General features: G+C 42.6%; 1 protein-coding gene across 3 annotated transcripts in view; it reads left to right on the top strand.

Moving 5' to 3' along the window:
* The first annotated feature begins 7,779 nt into the window (after positions 1-7,779).
* The window catches only part of DPYSL2 (dihydropyrimidinase like 2), a 100,408-nt gene continuing 92,710 nt past the window's right edge, over positions 7,780-15,477 (top strand). Inside the window, exons 1-2 of one of the 3 annotated variants that reach the window (XM_050939981.1) lie at positions 7,780-8,009; positions 8,733-9,087. In XM_050939981.1, the coding sequence (XP_050795938.1) occupies positions 8,749-9,087 (339 nt within the window). In that variant the 5' untranslated portion in view covers positions 7,780-8,009; positions 8,733-8,748. Of the gene's footprint in view, positions 8,010-8,376; positions 8,477-8,503; positions 9,088-15,477 lie in introns of those variants that run through there. The other 2 variants (XM_050939980.1, XM_050939982.1) reach the window with 2 other exon arrangements.

Genomic DNA, 15,477 nt, shown 5'->3' with positions numbered 1-15,477 from the left:
CCAAAGATGCAGATAGGCACTTAGTGGAATTTTCAAAAGGCTTTGGGCACCGAACAACTTTCAGTGAGTCTGATGGGTTGTCTACACTTGCAACACTGCATCAGCATAGCTGTAGCGCTTCAGTGCAGATGCTGCCTATGCTGATGGGAGGGGTTCTCCTGTCAGCTATGATAATCCAGCTGCTCAAGAGGTGGTAGCTAGGTTGACAAAAGAATTCTTCTTCAAAGGTATTTGGGCACCCAACTTCTGTTGATTTCAATGTGAACTAAGCTTCTAAACACAGACCCTAAGGGCTTGTCTACATGAACAATTAATTCACAGCAAGCTGGGACGTGAATCTACCCCACACTAGCGTGCCATGCTATAAGCATCTGTGTGGATCCTGCTGATGCGTATTAATAGTTTGTGACTGTGCTTTGATCAAGTCCTGTTTCAAAGAAGACTAGATCAAAGTACACTGACAAAACGTTGAGGTACGACAGTTAATGTGCGGCAGACTAGTCTGGGGTAGATTCGCACCCCATCTTGCTGTGAACTAACTAATGTAGACAAACCCTTAAAATAACTTAGGAGCCTCTGCCCCATTTTCATTAGCAATTAAGGACGTCTAAAAAATTTACCCTTAACTTTAAGCATGTGCTTAAATTTCCTATTCAGGAACTGAATTGTGTTGAAGTCAATAGGACTTAAACATGTGCTTAAAATTGAGCATGTGCTTAAATACCTTTCTGGATCATGGTATCTGTACTTTTCATGAACTCAGTAAACTGATTAGTTGCTCTAATTATTCTAGAGTATTGGTTGATAGTCTGAATATATTTTCCTTATTAAATATGCCTAAATAATAATAAATCCAAGTAAAATTGTATCAAAGATAAATGGTGTAGGGAGCCACACAAGCTCAGGTTTAAATATGATATGCTGTTAGATGGACCTGAATTGGAAAATGACTTTCAAACACAAGTGAACTCTGCAGAAGTTGGATTCCAGATCCAGACTCAGCTGTTTGGCTGTTCTGTGGGGGCTAGAACATGAACAAGGAATATGAGCAACATAGCACTCTGGAGCAGTTCAGATTAGGCTCTGAACTCCATATTTGGGACTGATCTCTGGCTCTAAGTATCACTGTGTTTCACTTCAGAAGGGCTGGGGCTAACTTCTGTTTTGGATGGATTTGCGTGAGTTTGAGTTTCAGGCAGGAACAAAAATTCCCCCATAAAAAAATGATGAAATCTCACCTGCTTTCACATCAGAATCATGTGAAGGATAGGTCCGTCAATGGCTATTAACCAGGATGGGCAGGGATGGTGTCCCTAGCCTTTGTTTGTCAGAAGCTGGGAATGGGCGACAGGGAATGGATCACTTGGTGATTACGTGTTCTGTTCATTCCTTGTGGGGCACCTAGCATTGGCCATTGTTGGATACTGGGCTAGATGGACCTTTGGTCTGACCCAGGGTGGCTGTTCTTATGTAAAACCATGAATTTTACATTACTTTGATTCAAAATCATAGACTAGAATCAGGCTTGCTCTGGTACCTGCCCTCACAATCCAAGAACCTGCTGATGAACCTAGGCTGAACTTAGGTGGCAAGAAAATCTAAAACCAGGTGAGTATTTTGCAGTTTGGGGGTTAGTCTGACCATTTTGCACAGTCTTACTTGTAAGCACTGCCCTGTTTTCACATAATGCAAGTGGGGGAAATTTGCTCCACTTTAATGATTCAAATGGACAACAGAAGAGTTTATATCTATTAATTACTGTAGTTTGATGAAATATCAGTTTTATCTCCATGGTTAATGGGATATGGTAACAGATCAATGTGTATATGTACTATTGTACATTGATTTGTAAGCACGGCCTCATATCCTTGATGCAAATGCCACTCAGTGACGAGTCACATGTTTTTGATCTGTATCACATAGTATTTAAAATATGCATAATGAAACTTTGTTTTACATATGCTACAATGGGAGTAATAAAAATCTTGACACTTCCACTTGCAGCCGCTTTATTTATGATTATGGAGCTCCCGTGTTAAGTGCAGGAAATACCACAAATATGGGTAAAAGGATAATGCTGTGATACAGTAAATGATAAGATTTATTGTCCCTCACTGTGCATACATGATTGGGTCAGATCCTCACCTGGGGTAAATAAATGGAGCCAGGTTGATTTACTCCAGTTGAGGATCTGGGCCCATAATCTCTAGGTGCCAGATTGTGAACTTCTTACTTATACCGAGTAGTGCCTTAATCCTGCGATAGTCCTATTGAAGTCAATAGGATCCTCTAAGGAGAAAGGTAATATGAGTAAGTATATCAGAATTTGATACTATGTAAATTAGTTTTAGTGAGCCTGATTCTGATCTCACACCAGTTTTATAAAGTGGTGCCACTGACATCACTCTCTCTTTACAGTGGTATGAGAGAAGACTCGGGTCCATCATACTTCCAAGCATACATGCTGGTATGTGTAACATATAGGGAATCTGCATATTGGTGCACTGGTTTCGGTCGAGGTGTACATCACATGGTACAGTATATGTATGACAGTTTTGTAATTTTTCAAGGAGTTACTGTTTGTTTGTTTGCCATTTCCTTTTCTACTTCTTTTTATAAACAACTGTCTGTTTGTGAAGCAAAGGGAGAGTGACATGGCAGCACAGAGAATATGCCAAAGGTTATGTAGGTAAAAGATACAAATGGATATACAGAATATACATGATGAGGGGATAGCAACACTCCATAGGTATACTGGTCATAGAAAGTCAAGCTGATGTTTGATGCAATAAATCTATTTGCACACAAGTAGCAGGCATCCCTCACTGTTCTGGGCTTGAGAGTCTAGGGAGGTATTGCTGAAGATACCACAGCTGCTCAGTGATCCCACAGTCAAAAGTGTATTCTTCTTGCACACCTGAGAGTTTGACCTTTCCTCCCACAATCCTCCTCTGGACAGATGAGGTCTCCTGGGAAGCTATGAAATCATTCCAAGGCTGGGAGTTCTGAGATCCAAGACAAGTCCCCACCTGCGCGACAGCTGCCATCTTGACCAACTTTGGGTACTGAACTGAGGACAACCAGAGCCTGAGTCTCTACAGCTTGAGATAAAGAATCAGGCTCTCATACCAAGAGCTGGACAAGACTCATAGCCTCACTGGTTTGGATGCTGAGAATATGTACATCATCCACTGGCCACTAGGGTACAATTGTGTCTAACGTGATTGGGTGCTGCACAAGTGTGAATGTGATGCATGACAGTAAATGTGCTAGAGACAGTAAATTTGTGCTCAGGCTGGGAGGGTTGTTTAAAGGCCAGAAGAGAGAGTGTGAGAGAGATTTATTTTATGATTTGGTATCCACCAAATATGGGTTGTAATTGTTTGATGATATCCCATACCCATCACTGTGTCCAAACCATGGAAACAACCATGGGTTCTAGGATGGCTCCCCAATATGCCAACCTCTTAATGGGCCACCTTGAGGGAAAATTTCTGGAAAAATGTGCCACAAAATCAACTATATACCTGAGATACATTGATGATATTTTCATCCTCTGGAGGAAAGACACAAGATCCCTCATAGATTTCTACCACAACTACTAGCTGTCCATCAAACTCTCTCTAGAATGCTCCCACACCAGTAGCAACTTCCTCAACACCATGATTAGCTTAAACTATGGAACTCTACAAACAACAATATACAAGAAACCCACCGATCACCATATTTACCTTCACAGATCCAATAATCACCCCAGACACACACAAAAATCTGTTATCTACAGCCACGCCCTCAGCTACCACAGAATTTGCTCCCAAGAGAAAGTCCGGGTTATATACCAAAACACACTTAAAACCACCTTCACTACACAAGCACACTCCACCAGAGAGAAGCAGATTGTGTCATGGAACAGTCCACCCAAATACCCTGGAAGAACCTGTTTCAATACAGGAAAAAACAACCCAACCCTGACCAGAGATGCTTCATTATCACCCACCACTTCACACTGGTACACATACAGGGTCTCATTAAACTATTAGCACCCATATTTGATGGGGATCACATTTTGAAAGAGATCTTTCCTGAACCCCCCTCTTTTAACCTTCAAATAACTCCCACTCACCCATCAGGAGCAAACTCCCCACAGACCTAGACATACAAACTTAAAGTGGGACCAGACCCTGTTAGAATAACAGATGCAAAACCTGCAGACATATCTCCACTCTTATGATCAGTACATCCCACAACATACCTTTCAAGATTCATGGATCCCACACATGTTTATCACAACATGGGGTACCAGTACCTCATCCAGTGAATCAAAATGCCCCAGTAACAACTAGGTGGGTGAAACCAGACAATCCCTGTGCTCTCAGATGAACTCAGACAAAAAAATTATAAGACAAATACATTGTATCACCTCTGGGCGAACACTTCTCGCTTCATAGCTGATCTTTCAATGCTTGTCTTCAAAGGAGATGTGCGCAATACCATCACAAGGTGACCTTGAGAAATTAAATTTCTAGACAGTGAAAGCCAGGGGCTTAACAGCGAGGCTGGTCTTATGGCTCATTACAGCAATTTGTTACACACCACATTGCCTACCATCCTTAATGGCTCACTTCAAACCCTTTATCTTAACTATATAACCCCCATTTGCCCACTTTATTTCAAGTGACTGCCTCCCACCCCTTCTGCTTAACAATCTGTCCCAACTTGTGTTTAGCTCAGACACTTTGCTTCCCTCCTCAGACCTGAAGAAGAGTGTTGTGTAGCTCAAAAGCTTGTATCTTCCACCAACAGAAATCATTCCAATAAAAGATACTACCTCACCCAACTTGTCTCTGTAATATCCTGGGACCAACACAGCTACAACAACACTGCAAACAATAAATGTGCTAAGCATGTGTGTGAATACCAAGCTTGGACGCACTCAGACCTGTTGGCTTACATTGAGCTACATAACTTGGATTAAGCATAATCGATTTAACTGTGAAATGCAGACAAAACCTCTGAGGTCCATGACTGGTCTTCATCTTCCTCAAGATGTTCTCAGGTTCCCTGCCTTTGCTCCATCACTACTTTCCATGTTTTCTGTTTTGTAAACATTAAAACAAACTGGCAAGCTGCATCTGATCTGCTGATGTTTATGTTTATAGTCCTCTGATCCGTAGTGAATGAATGTGAAAGAGACGTAGGTTTATGAGTGCACTTTTTATAAAGGAAGAAATTAACTGAGTAGCAATAAAGCTGTGGAGTTACATAGGTTTACCAAAGAATTACAATACAAATATACAAAAAAGAATAAGACAACAAAGTGACTGTAATATCATTTTTAAAGGCCTGACTCTTGGTTGATTTCACAGGCCGTAACAAAACCTAAAAAAATGTACACACCATTTTCCAATATAACTAAAAAGATCATAAAGTGACAAAATTGTAAGCCAAAGGTCCCAGAAATAACCTTACTGAAGAACATAATCATATAGACTTGGATTTTCAGAGGAAGTGATGTGCCTGCACCCTTAGAATCCTTTGAAGATCAGACCTATAGCTCCCCAAAGCCAGTCATGGGGAGTTATTCTGTTGGAAGGCCTCTGATACCCTGTGCTCGATAAAGGAAGCACTGGTTATGCCTAACTAGCTAACATATGGAGACTGCTGCTCAGGAAAGGTTGAGGTCAGAACAACCTTTGTTTATGGGATGGTGGGGGAAAGAGGTTACAGAGGTGATGGCTGGGCCACTCAAGGGTACCTAGATTTTTGTAATCTTCTAGTCTGATTTCAGACCATGACAAAAGAGTGCATGATGAATCTGAGACAGGTCTCCACCTTTTTATTGTTACCTACCTATGGAACCTTTTGATCATGAGATAAGGCCTGACAGCATAGACTGATGGAGCCAGAATTGGGTTGCTTCAGAGGGGTTCTGTAATTTCTTCTGAGTGCCTGGAATCCTGCAGGAGTAAATGTTGTTGCCTCTGTGGTTCAGTATGCATGTGAAACCAGAAGTTAGTCAGATATGAAATAGGACAGTGCTTCCTACCCAAGTATTGGTAAGCATCTCTCTCTCATAATTCTCATAAATCACCAAGGTACCTAAACACAGCACAGCAATTAAAGTCCACATTGAATGTGCCCAGAAGTGCCACACTTATGCGGAAAGACAATGGCGTTACTTGTGGAAAAGGGGAAATGGCTGTGGGACATTGCTTGATCTGTGATTGCTCTATGTATTCTTGGTGTTTGCTGCGGCGAGGCAGAATGGAGCCATTTCTGAGCATGAGAATAGTGTGGAAGCCTAGGTTGTAGGAGTAGCTTTGATCAGCTCTGAAACACTGGGAAGTTGTGAACATTTCTTCAAGACCCAGGTATCTTCACAGCCCTCCATGTCTTCATGACCCCCTAGGCTGAGTTATGGAATTTCATTCTATTTAGATTTTTCTTTGGTGGTCATAACTGTGGTAACTAACTTCCAGGGATGCGTTAAGTGATGAATGAGCTTTATTTAGGGGTATCCCTGAAAACCATCACATAAATGGCAGCAACTGCAGAATGTGTCAGTACAACTGCTCCACAGCTTTCACATGCTGAAGACTCTGTTAGTGCTCTCTGCGGCTTGTATTGACTACCTATTCAGCAGTGGTTTGGCTATTAATATTTATAAACCTTAAATAATACAGGATTTAGTTTACCTGATAGACCATATGTTGGCCTGAGTTCCATAAAGGCACCTGAGATTGGCCTGGCTACAGCCCAGGACCATCCCCAGATACAATCTTGGGAGGAAAAGGAGGAGTGGGGTTTATTCCCTTGACGACCTGTGTCTCTGGAATGTTCTCCCCCTCATTAATCACCAGAGCACATCTGTACCATCCCTCAGGGCAACACTCCAGGCTTATGTCTTTCCTTTTTAGTTGAGTCTTTTATAACTGGGTTGTGCATTTATTTTATGCCTTCTCTTGCATCTGATCTTGGCTTTACTTGGGCACTTTGCCTTATTAGTGGCAATAGCTTGATTTAAAAAAAAATGTTTCTTGCTAAGGTGCTTGCTACCCTTTTGGGCACAGTTGCCTCTAAATTAACATTTCATGGGTACATATACATAGGTGCATATTAATAAATAATGCATAGCAATTAATAGCTTAGCAACTGAGTTTGCTTCAGAACAATATTGAATATGGATTTAGCCTTAATAATACAGATCAGCTACATTAAACCTAGTGTGTGTTTCCTCTCTTACCTTCGTGATAGAAACATCTATCCTCCCCTCTTTCCCACCACACACACACACACTGTATTTGGCTGCAATCAATCATTGAGGAATTATCAGGGCAACATTTTCTCTCTCTCCAGACCGTTAAATGGTTCATTTAGATATGAAAAATGAGGGAATAAGAATTTTTTTTTTTAAATCTGTTCACCTTCTCCTGGGAGATAGGCATGGGAGCAAGAACTTCCGTATGTTACAAGGGGGGTGTGGACTGTAACCCAGCAGCTAATGCAACAGCCTTAAATAATAAAAGGGTGGAAGGATGGGAGCGTTGCAATATGGACATGATCATCCTGCAAGCTCCCTCAGTACCTGCATGTGGCTGATCCCTTCCTCTCCCCATAACAATAGCAGCCGCATCTCTTCTGAGTCATGCAGAGGGCAGGCGGGTGCTGAAGGGACAGCGCCTGGGAAGCCGAGCTGGGCAAACCCCCAAGATGAGCAGGGCTGGGCGACTCCTTTTTATCGGAGCGAGCTGATCAGCGGGGCTTGAGTGTCTCCCTTCCCACCCTACTCCACCTTCCACCCCAGGGCTCTGCTCGCAAGGGCAGGAGCTGGGAGGGGAGGGTTTATCGCGTGCTCTCTCTAGCCTTTAACCATAATTAAATTAAATCTCAACAGCCATATAGTGCCTTCCCTCTGCCCCCCGCCCCCAGAAGTGAGATCGGGGGTGCGTGGCGGGGTTGGCACTGCTAGGTGTTTCCTTGTCTTGCAAGGTCACTAATTCCGGAGGTAAGTCCTGATTAATGGGCAAATTTCCTTCTCTCTTTCTCTCTCCCATCTCTGACTGTTTCCAATGCCACCTGGCCTCCTGCCTTTCTCCTTCCACCCCCCTCTCCAGGGGACACTGCATGAGCCGGGGCACCGCTGACCCCCCCCCCCCACATATGATTCAGCATTTCGCCCTCCCCTTCCCCTGCGGTGCTCACCCTCCAGCTGCTGCCTTTGGAGAAAGTGAGGAACAATAGGCTAGCGCCACGCTTCCTTTGCAGGGGGGTAGAGGAAGGGGGCTGAGGAGGGGGGAGGTAGATCCCTTGCAGCTAACACGCCCCCCACCCCAAGCAGGGGAAGGGCGCTGCTAAGAGCAACTTGTAGCAGCAGCACGTTCCGGGGAGGGCCTCTTGCTCCAATCCAGCTCGGCTCCATTTGCCAGTTCGCCAGCCCCACATCACTTCCGGATCAGGCCCCAATCTCTGCTGCAGAGTGAGGGATTTTTTTTTTCATCCCCTCCCTCATCATCTGGAGAGGCTGGGAACTTGAAATCTCCTCTCCTGATTGCAGCAGGAGCTGCTGCCTGCTTTCAACTTTGCATTGCATTCCCCTCTCCATGGACCCAGCTAGCTAGCCAGCCTCTCCTCTATGAGGGCAGGACATACAAACCTTGCAAGGCACACCCCTGTTGGTCTCTCTCTCAAGGGGGGGATTTTGATCCTATTTGTTGTTGTTTTTTCTTTAGCAGGGAGCCCCCCGGAGCCATGGCCGAGAGGCGGCAGAATCAAGAAGAGGAGGTCCCAGCCTTCTTCAAGAACCTGGGCTCAGGCAGCCCCAAACCGCGGCAGAAATTCTGTGGCATGTTCTGCCCGGTGGAAGGCTCCTTGGAGAACAAGACCATCGATTTCGATTCGCTGTCGGTGGGACGGGGAACCAGCAGGATCGTGGCCCAGCAGAGGGATGTGGCCCACCTGGGGTCAGATTCCCACTCCCTCTCTTCCCGGCAGGGCAGGAAGGGAGGGGAACCATCTGTTGAATTCGGGAGAAAGGTGGAGATCAGGGCGGCTGCTGGCAAAGAGGCGCTGCAGAACCTCAATGACAAGGTGGGTGCGGATGGCTCTGGGTGTGTCTGAGAGGGACATCTGCAACTTACACACGAGTTAAGCTGGCGGGGGGAGGGGGAGGTGATCTCTGATCAGGCTTCCATTTCGCATCATGCCTCCTCATTGCATTCAACTTGCTGCATGTGCCAGTGCTCACTGAGGCAGCAGTTGGTACTAGCCTCTTATCGCCAGACTATGTCCCTGTATTCTTCTGCAGGAGCGGGGCGGAGGGGGGGGGGAATGGGTAGAATTAGAGAGAGGACTGCTTCACACACACACTCCCTCCCCCGCATCTTTCCTTTCCATCTGCTGATGGAAACTGACTTTTTGTTTCTTAGGCATTTCCAAGCACTATTCTAGCACAGTGCCCCACCCATCTGATGAATGCAGCTCACAACAAGATAAAATGCAATTGTATGCAAAAGAGCAGGCATTGGGCAGCAACCCTGATGGCCAAATCCCTGCCGATTTACTGAAGGTAAAACTCGCCTGGGGCTCAGTTTTGAAGGCCCGACCCAGTTTTTTTACTCAGGCAATGTGCTCTTAGTGGGAATTTTGGCTGGGGAAGAATTTTAGCAGTTGGCCAGTTGACTGAAATGAGCATTTTGCCTGAGTAAATCTTGCATAGGTCTGTAGGAATCTGGGCTTGGATTATCAAAGAGGGACTCAACTCCCATTTAAATTATTTTATCTCCTTTAGACCTCTTTGAAAATCCTGGTCCTGGCCCTTAGTCCCAGGTTCCTGCTAATGTGTCAAACCACGGTATAATTAAGCACCTCTTTGTCCCTTAACAACAAAATATTGAAAGCGATAGCTCTGGCTGATCATGTATAATTTCTTTCTCAGGTAAATTAAAAGAAATCAACTCAAACAAGATTTATTTAGTTTTAAGTCAAGAACTATTGTCACTCTCTGTGCTTTCCTGTGACAAACACTAGCTTTGAAGCGTCAAGGTGAATGAAGAGTGGACCCGGAATCTGACAAACTTCTAGTAGCAAAGTAGGAAAGAGTTCATCCAAGTATTCCCCCATGTCCACACCCCAAAAGTGCTTACGAAACAATTCCAGTCTCTTAAGAATTAATTTGAATAGCTGGTACCCAGATGCTGATTCACCAATGGTGTGGATGGTACATTCAAGGCAAAAAACTTGGGTGAGTGTTGATATGGGCTTGAGCTTCAGCACCCATATATCTAATGCAAGTGTTGGGTACTCAACACCTCTGAAAATCATACTTCATATCCATCTGCTACTGCAAAAACCCAAGGCTTGATTTTGCCAATATTGTTGCCTGTGAATGACTTTGTTCAATGAATAGACCCATTTAACGAAGTGAGATTAATATCACGAATACAATTACTCATCTGCATATGTGTTTGCAAGTTTAGAGTTCAAGAAAGTTTTTGAAATTCAAGACTTAATTTTATGTGGCATCTTTCATACAAACCGTAACTCACGATGCTTTGCAATACTAATAATAGAAGACTGGGAATGTGTTGTAAATAGTAATAAAAAGGTGCAATTTTTGTCTGGTGGGGAAAAAAGTAGCTATTTCAAATATTAGTGGAAAACTGTAAATATGGGACTATTTGGAGGAAAAATCAGGAATTGAAGCAGAATATTAACTGTATTTTTAAAAAAGTTTTGTTGCATGTTATCAGTTTGATAGTCACATTTTCATTATACCTTTAATTCAGAAGGCACAAAATAATGGCATGATCCACTAGAATTTTTGAATTGTGTCCCATTAGCTGTGCATACTGCTGGCACCAATATGGTGTTCTTTTTCCTAATGGTGGTGTGAAGTCTTCTGTGGTAAATGACTTAAGAGAGATTGGTACTCATTAGCAGGAATGCTGTAGCTTTTATGGTTTCCCAGGTGACCGCATCTGTGTATTGTATTAAATTGAGTGCTAGGTCCTCAACTGATATAAACTGGCATAGCTCCATTGAAGTAAATGGAGATGCATCTATTTACATTAGCTGAGGATCAGGCTCAATATATTTATATAAGAAAGGGGAAAGAAAGCATTTCAAGCTACTAGGCTAAATTCAGACCTGTGTTAAAAGGCTAAAAGGCCACTGGCTTCAGTGGATTTGCGTTTGATTATCCGGGGTCTGAATTTGGCCATTTACTTTCACACCTCAGTTGGACAACATAGTTTTATTAACACGCTTACAATTGTGTATAACCTAGCCAAGAACAGCCTATCTACATTTCTGTATAGATAATGATAATGTACAACATATAAAACAATAATTAATAAATTCATTCACGGTCCCTGAAGTTATGAAAAATGTAAATTGTCTAACAAAAGCCAAGATGTCGTAACACTCAACTATCTTTAGCTTGGAGACTTGAGAATTATTATGGCCACAACCAATATTCTTAAGAACCCATATATTTTTGATAGTGTATGTTCTGGTCCAGAAATCAAAGGGCCATGTCATCAGGTGGTATAAATGGGCGATGGCTCTATTGGAGTTAGTGGAGCTATACCCAGTGAAATTAGCCAAGGATCTGATCCAAAATACATTAAAGCACAGTCATCTTTTCTTCTGGTGTGTAGAATGATCCTGCCTTATTCTCAGCCTACATTATTAGCGAGGCAACTAGGACCAGCACATTTAGTATTTTTCTGTACTCTTAACTATCCAGATGATAAAAAGGGAATTTAATTGTCTTGCATTAAATGGCACGTGTAGTTCTGCAGACTAAGAGTAATCAAATCTCTCTCTGTCTCTCTGGCTGTCTATGGTATTCCACAAGCATCTATCACAGTAGTATCTTATTGACAGCGTGCTCCATGTTTCTGGGCTTAAAATGATCACTAGCGACATCAGGAAGTTTCCATCCTACTTTACAAAACATTTCACAGTTAGGTCTTTGGGGGCAGTGTAGCCTAATCAAGAAGCAGACTGTGGGAGATCTGGGTTCTGTGCCAAGCTGTGCCACTGACTTGCTGTATGGCCTTGGGTAAGGTACTTCACTTTTCTGTTTCCCCTTCCATTCTTTGGCTACTTAGTTTGTTAACTTTTGGGCAGAGAATAACTCACACTATGGGTACAGCTACATTGCAGACAGAGGTGAGATTTGTAGTTCATGTTGCTGTGTTTGTACTAGCTTGCTGAAAATAGCAGGAAGGGTGCTGTGGCACAAAGCTCCAACACCAACTGTACGAACAACTATGTACCCAGGAGGGTCAGGCAGGCTTGTGAAGTCCGGGTCCTGGTGTCCTCATTTTAATTTTTAGTGGGAGTACAACTAGCGCAGGCAGGTCTACACAAGCTGCCATTCACACCCCTGCCGTGGTGTAAACGTACCCAATATGTCTGAGCATGTGCTAGTACAGCACCTAGCACAATGGAGCTCTGATCTCGGTAGGGGCCTCTACAAAGTATTGTCATAATAACAACACCCCAATTCCCAGTGATTTGCTGGAGTAAAGATGGCCAGGTGAAGCCCAAAGACTGAAATCATTAATTTAATTTTGCCGCCCAAGTGGAGTGAAGTGTAAGGAGTAGAAGCAGACAAAAACCATGAAAAGTAAATGAGATTTAAAAAAAAAAATTGAGATTTTTTTAAAATCTAAAGTGTTTAATAATTAAACTTGCTGTTTCAAGTGCTTTGAGGTCCTCAGATGGAAGGTGCTATGAAGTGCAAGGTATTGTTACTATTAATGATCCTATGTATAGTTGTTTGAGTCCATCAAAAATCAGGGCTTCTGGTTTAACTTCACGGTTGGATTTTGTATTTCACCACCACTGGCTTCTGCCTTTAAAAAACAGGCTTTTGAATAAAAGATCTGTCCCCCAAAAAGGCCAATAGAAAGATTTGAGGCTGCTAATATGAGGACAAGGTGTAATGATTCCATACAGAAAAGTGGTTATATAGTTATTATTTGTATTATAGTAGCATCAAGAGGTTCTATCAGGTCCCATTGTGCTAGATAGGATGACTGTATGTCCCGATTTTGATGTCTGGTATTTTGACTGCTAGTATAGTGCTCTGTCCACTATAACACGCTGCCTCCCACAACATCTCACACTGCCACTCTCAGATAGAATGTAGTTTTTCTATCAGTCATTCATTAGTCTGTATGGAATAACTGGCATACGCTGCAACAGACAATTGCAATACAATGTAATTGCAATTAAAAATATATATGATCTTGTGTGTGCTGCTCACTTGATTTTTCTGCATAGAGAGAGATCTGAAAATACCAGGCAGCTCCATTTATTGTTACCAAAACTCTTGGTTATGCTAACACACTGGAAAGGTTAATTAAAATTAAAAACTGTTTGAATCTGGTTTCATTGCAACTTTGGTCTCCCTGTAAGACAAATTCTAAACTCCTCCTGTAATAATAATTATTATGGTAGTGCCTAGAGTTCCCAGCCAAGACTGGGCCCCCATTGTGGTAGGCACTGTCTAAACACGTTGTAAGAGACATTGCCTGCCTCAAAGAGCTTACAGTCTTACAGACAAAGCGTGCAAGGGGAAATAGAGAGGTGAGGTGACTTGCCCAGAGTCACTGGTGGAATAAAACTGAGGTCTCCTGACTCTCACTCCAGAGCCCCTTTCACTGGACCATGCTGCCCCTCCTTGGCTTGACCATATGACTGCTTTGTGCCTCAGTTTCCTCCTTTATAAAGGGGAATAATAATACTTCCCTATCTCAGAAGTGGGGGCAGGTTGTTAGGTTTTAGGCAATCAGTGTTTGCCCTTTGTAACAGGACTTTATGAAGCAAAGCACTATTACGGTGAAAGTGCTGCTACTAATGGAGGTCAGCTTCTAATCCAAATGAAGATGAAGGTTATTTATTTCTCCCTTTGTGGCTTCTTCCCTTTGCACTGTATGAAAGAAGCTGCAATTAGGCAAAGACTCAGGATCTACCTTTGCAGTCCTTTTATTCCCATTGAAGTCAGCTGGCATGTTGAGTGCTGACCGAAGGAAAGTTGGATGCTCCAGATGTCTAGTTATCCAAAACTTCTGTCCTAGCTGCAAGGATTATTAGACCATTACTTTGTTTTGGCACAGCCAGCTTTTGGGACTGGTGAATTCAGCAGCTTTGGTGGGCCCCTGATTAGAGTGTGCAAAAAACATATTGTTCGGCTCAAGTAGCAACTCCAAAATAATGAAGGGGGGTGGGGACGGAATAGTTTCATGTTGAGCCAAAAACAAAATTGTTCGGAATTTTCAGTAAATTGAAAATTAAAAAAAAAACCAAATCTTTCTTGTTAGACTAAATGTTTTGTTTGATCTAAAACAAAATGTTTTATTTCAATTTTGACCATGTTAAAGGTTTTTGACTTTTTAAAAATCTAAAATTGAAGGAAATTTCAAAACAAAAAGTTGTTTCAAACCAAACAAATCAAAATTGGGGTTTGGGTTTTTTTACACAATTTATCAAAACGGACCCAAATTCACAAAATGTTTTAGTGTTGCTGAACCTGCAGTTTACACCTAAATGTTTTGGCTAAAAATCTTTGCCCTGCTTTGCCCCTGATTTAGGGAGAGTTAATGCACAGAGCTTTTTATCTGTTGATCTCAAAGTGCTTAACAGTTTGCTTTCCCCATTATACAGGTGGGAAAACTGAGCCACAGAGTCCAGAAGTGACTTGCTCAAGGTCACACAGCTAATTAGTGTCACTCAAGTACAATCGGGCTTGCATTTTGATTAGGAGTGACTGGGAGAGAAAGGATCAAGGGGTGATGATCACGGTAAAGGAGCAGAAATGGGACGGGAAATAAATACATAAATAAATGGCCTGGCTTTCAGAGTTGTTTTGCAGGTCCCATTGACTACAGTGGGATTTTGTGGTACTTGGCTGTTCTGAAAATTAGGGCATTAATCTACGTAACTTACACACAGCACCTGTCAGTCCAGTACACAGCATAGGTAGGAAGGATGGTAAATGCACTAGATTGGGACAGATGATCTCTCTGTTCAATCTAATCCAAATGAAGATGGAGGTTGTTTATTCCTCCCTTTGTGGCTTTGCTTCAGACTTCCTGGGTGACCTGAAGCAATTGTCTTAATCTTTCTGTGCTTGAGTTTCCCATCTGTAAAATGGGAATAAAGAACGCTCCTTTTTTCTCTCTTATCTGTTTAGACTGTAAGCTCTTTGGGGCATAGCCTGGCTCATACTGTGTGTTTGTACAGCGTGGAGCAGAATGGGGCCCTGAGGCACTATTGTAATACAAATGAATAATAATAGTTAATAAACACAGACTAGGAAAGCAATTCTATTTTAAAACTGTATCAACACGGAGGGACTAAAGTGGATTTAACATGCAAGGAAAAAGAGGTTCCAGAAATAGTCTTTCAACCTGCCAAATAACTGGGGTTGTTGCAAAATCCTCAAGCTCTCATGATCATTCTTGC

This window comes from Gopherus flavomarginatus, chromosome 2 (assembly GCF_025201925.1).
Source record: "Gopherus flavomarginatus isolate rGopFla2 chromosome 2, rGopFla2.mat.asm, whole genome shotgun sequence".
In the NCBI taxonomy this organism is placed as follows: Eukaryota; Metazoa; Chordata; order Testudines; family Testudinidae; genus Gopherus; species Gopherus flavomarginatus.
Note: the sequence above shows the minus strand (reverse complement) of the source record. Positions and strands in the feature narration are given on the sequence as shown.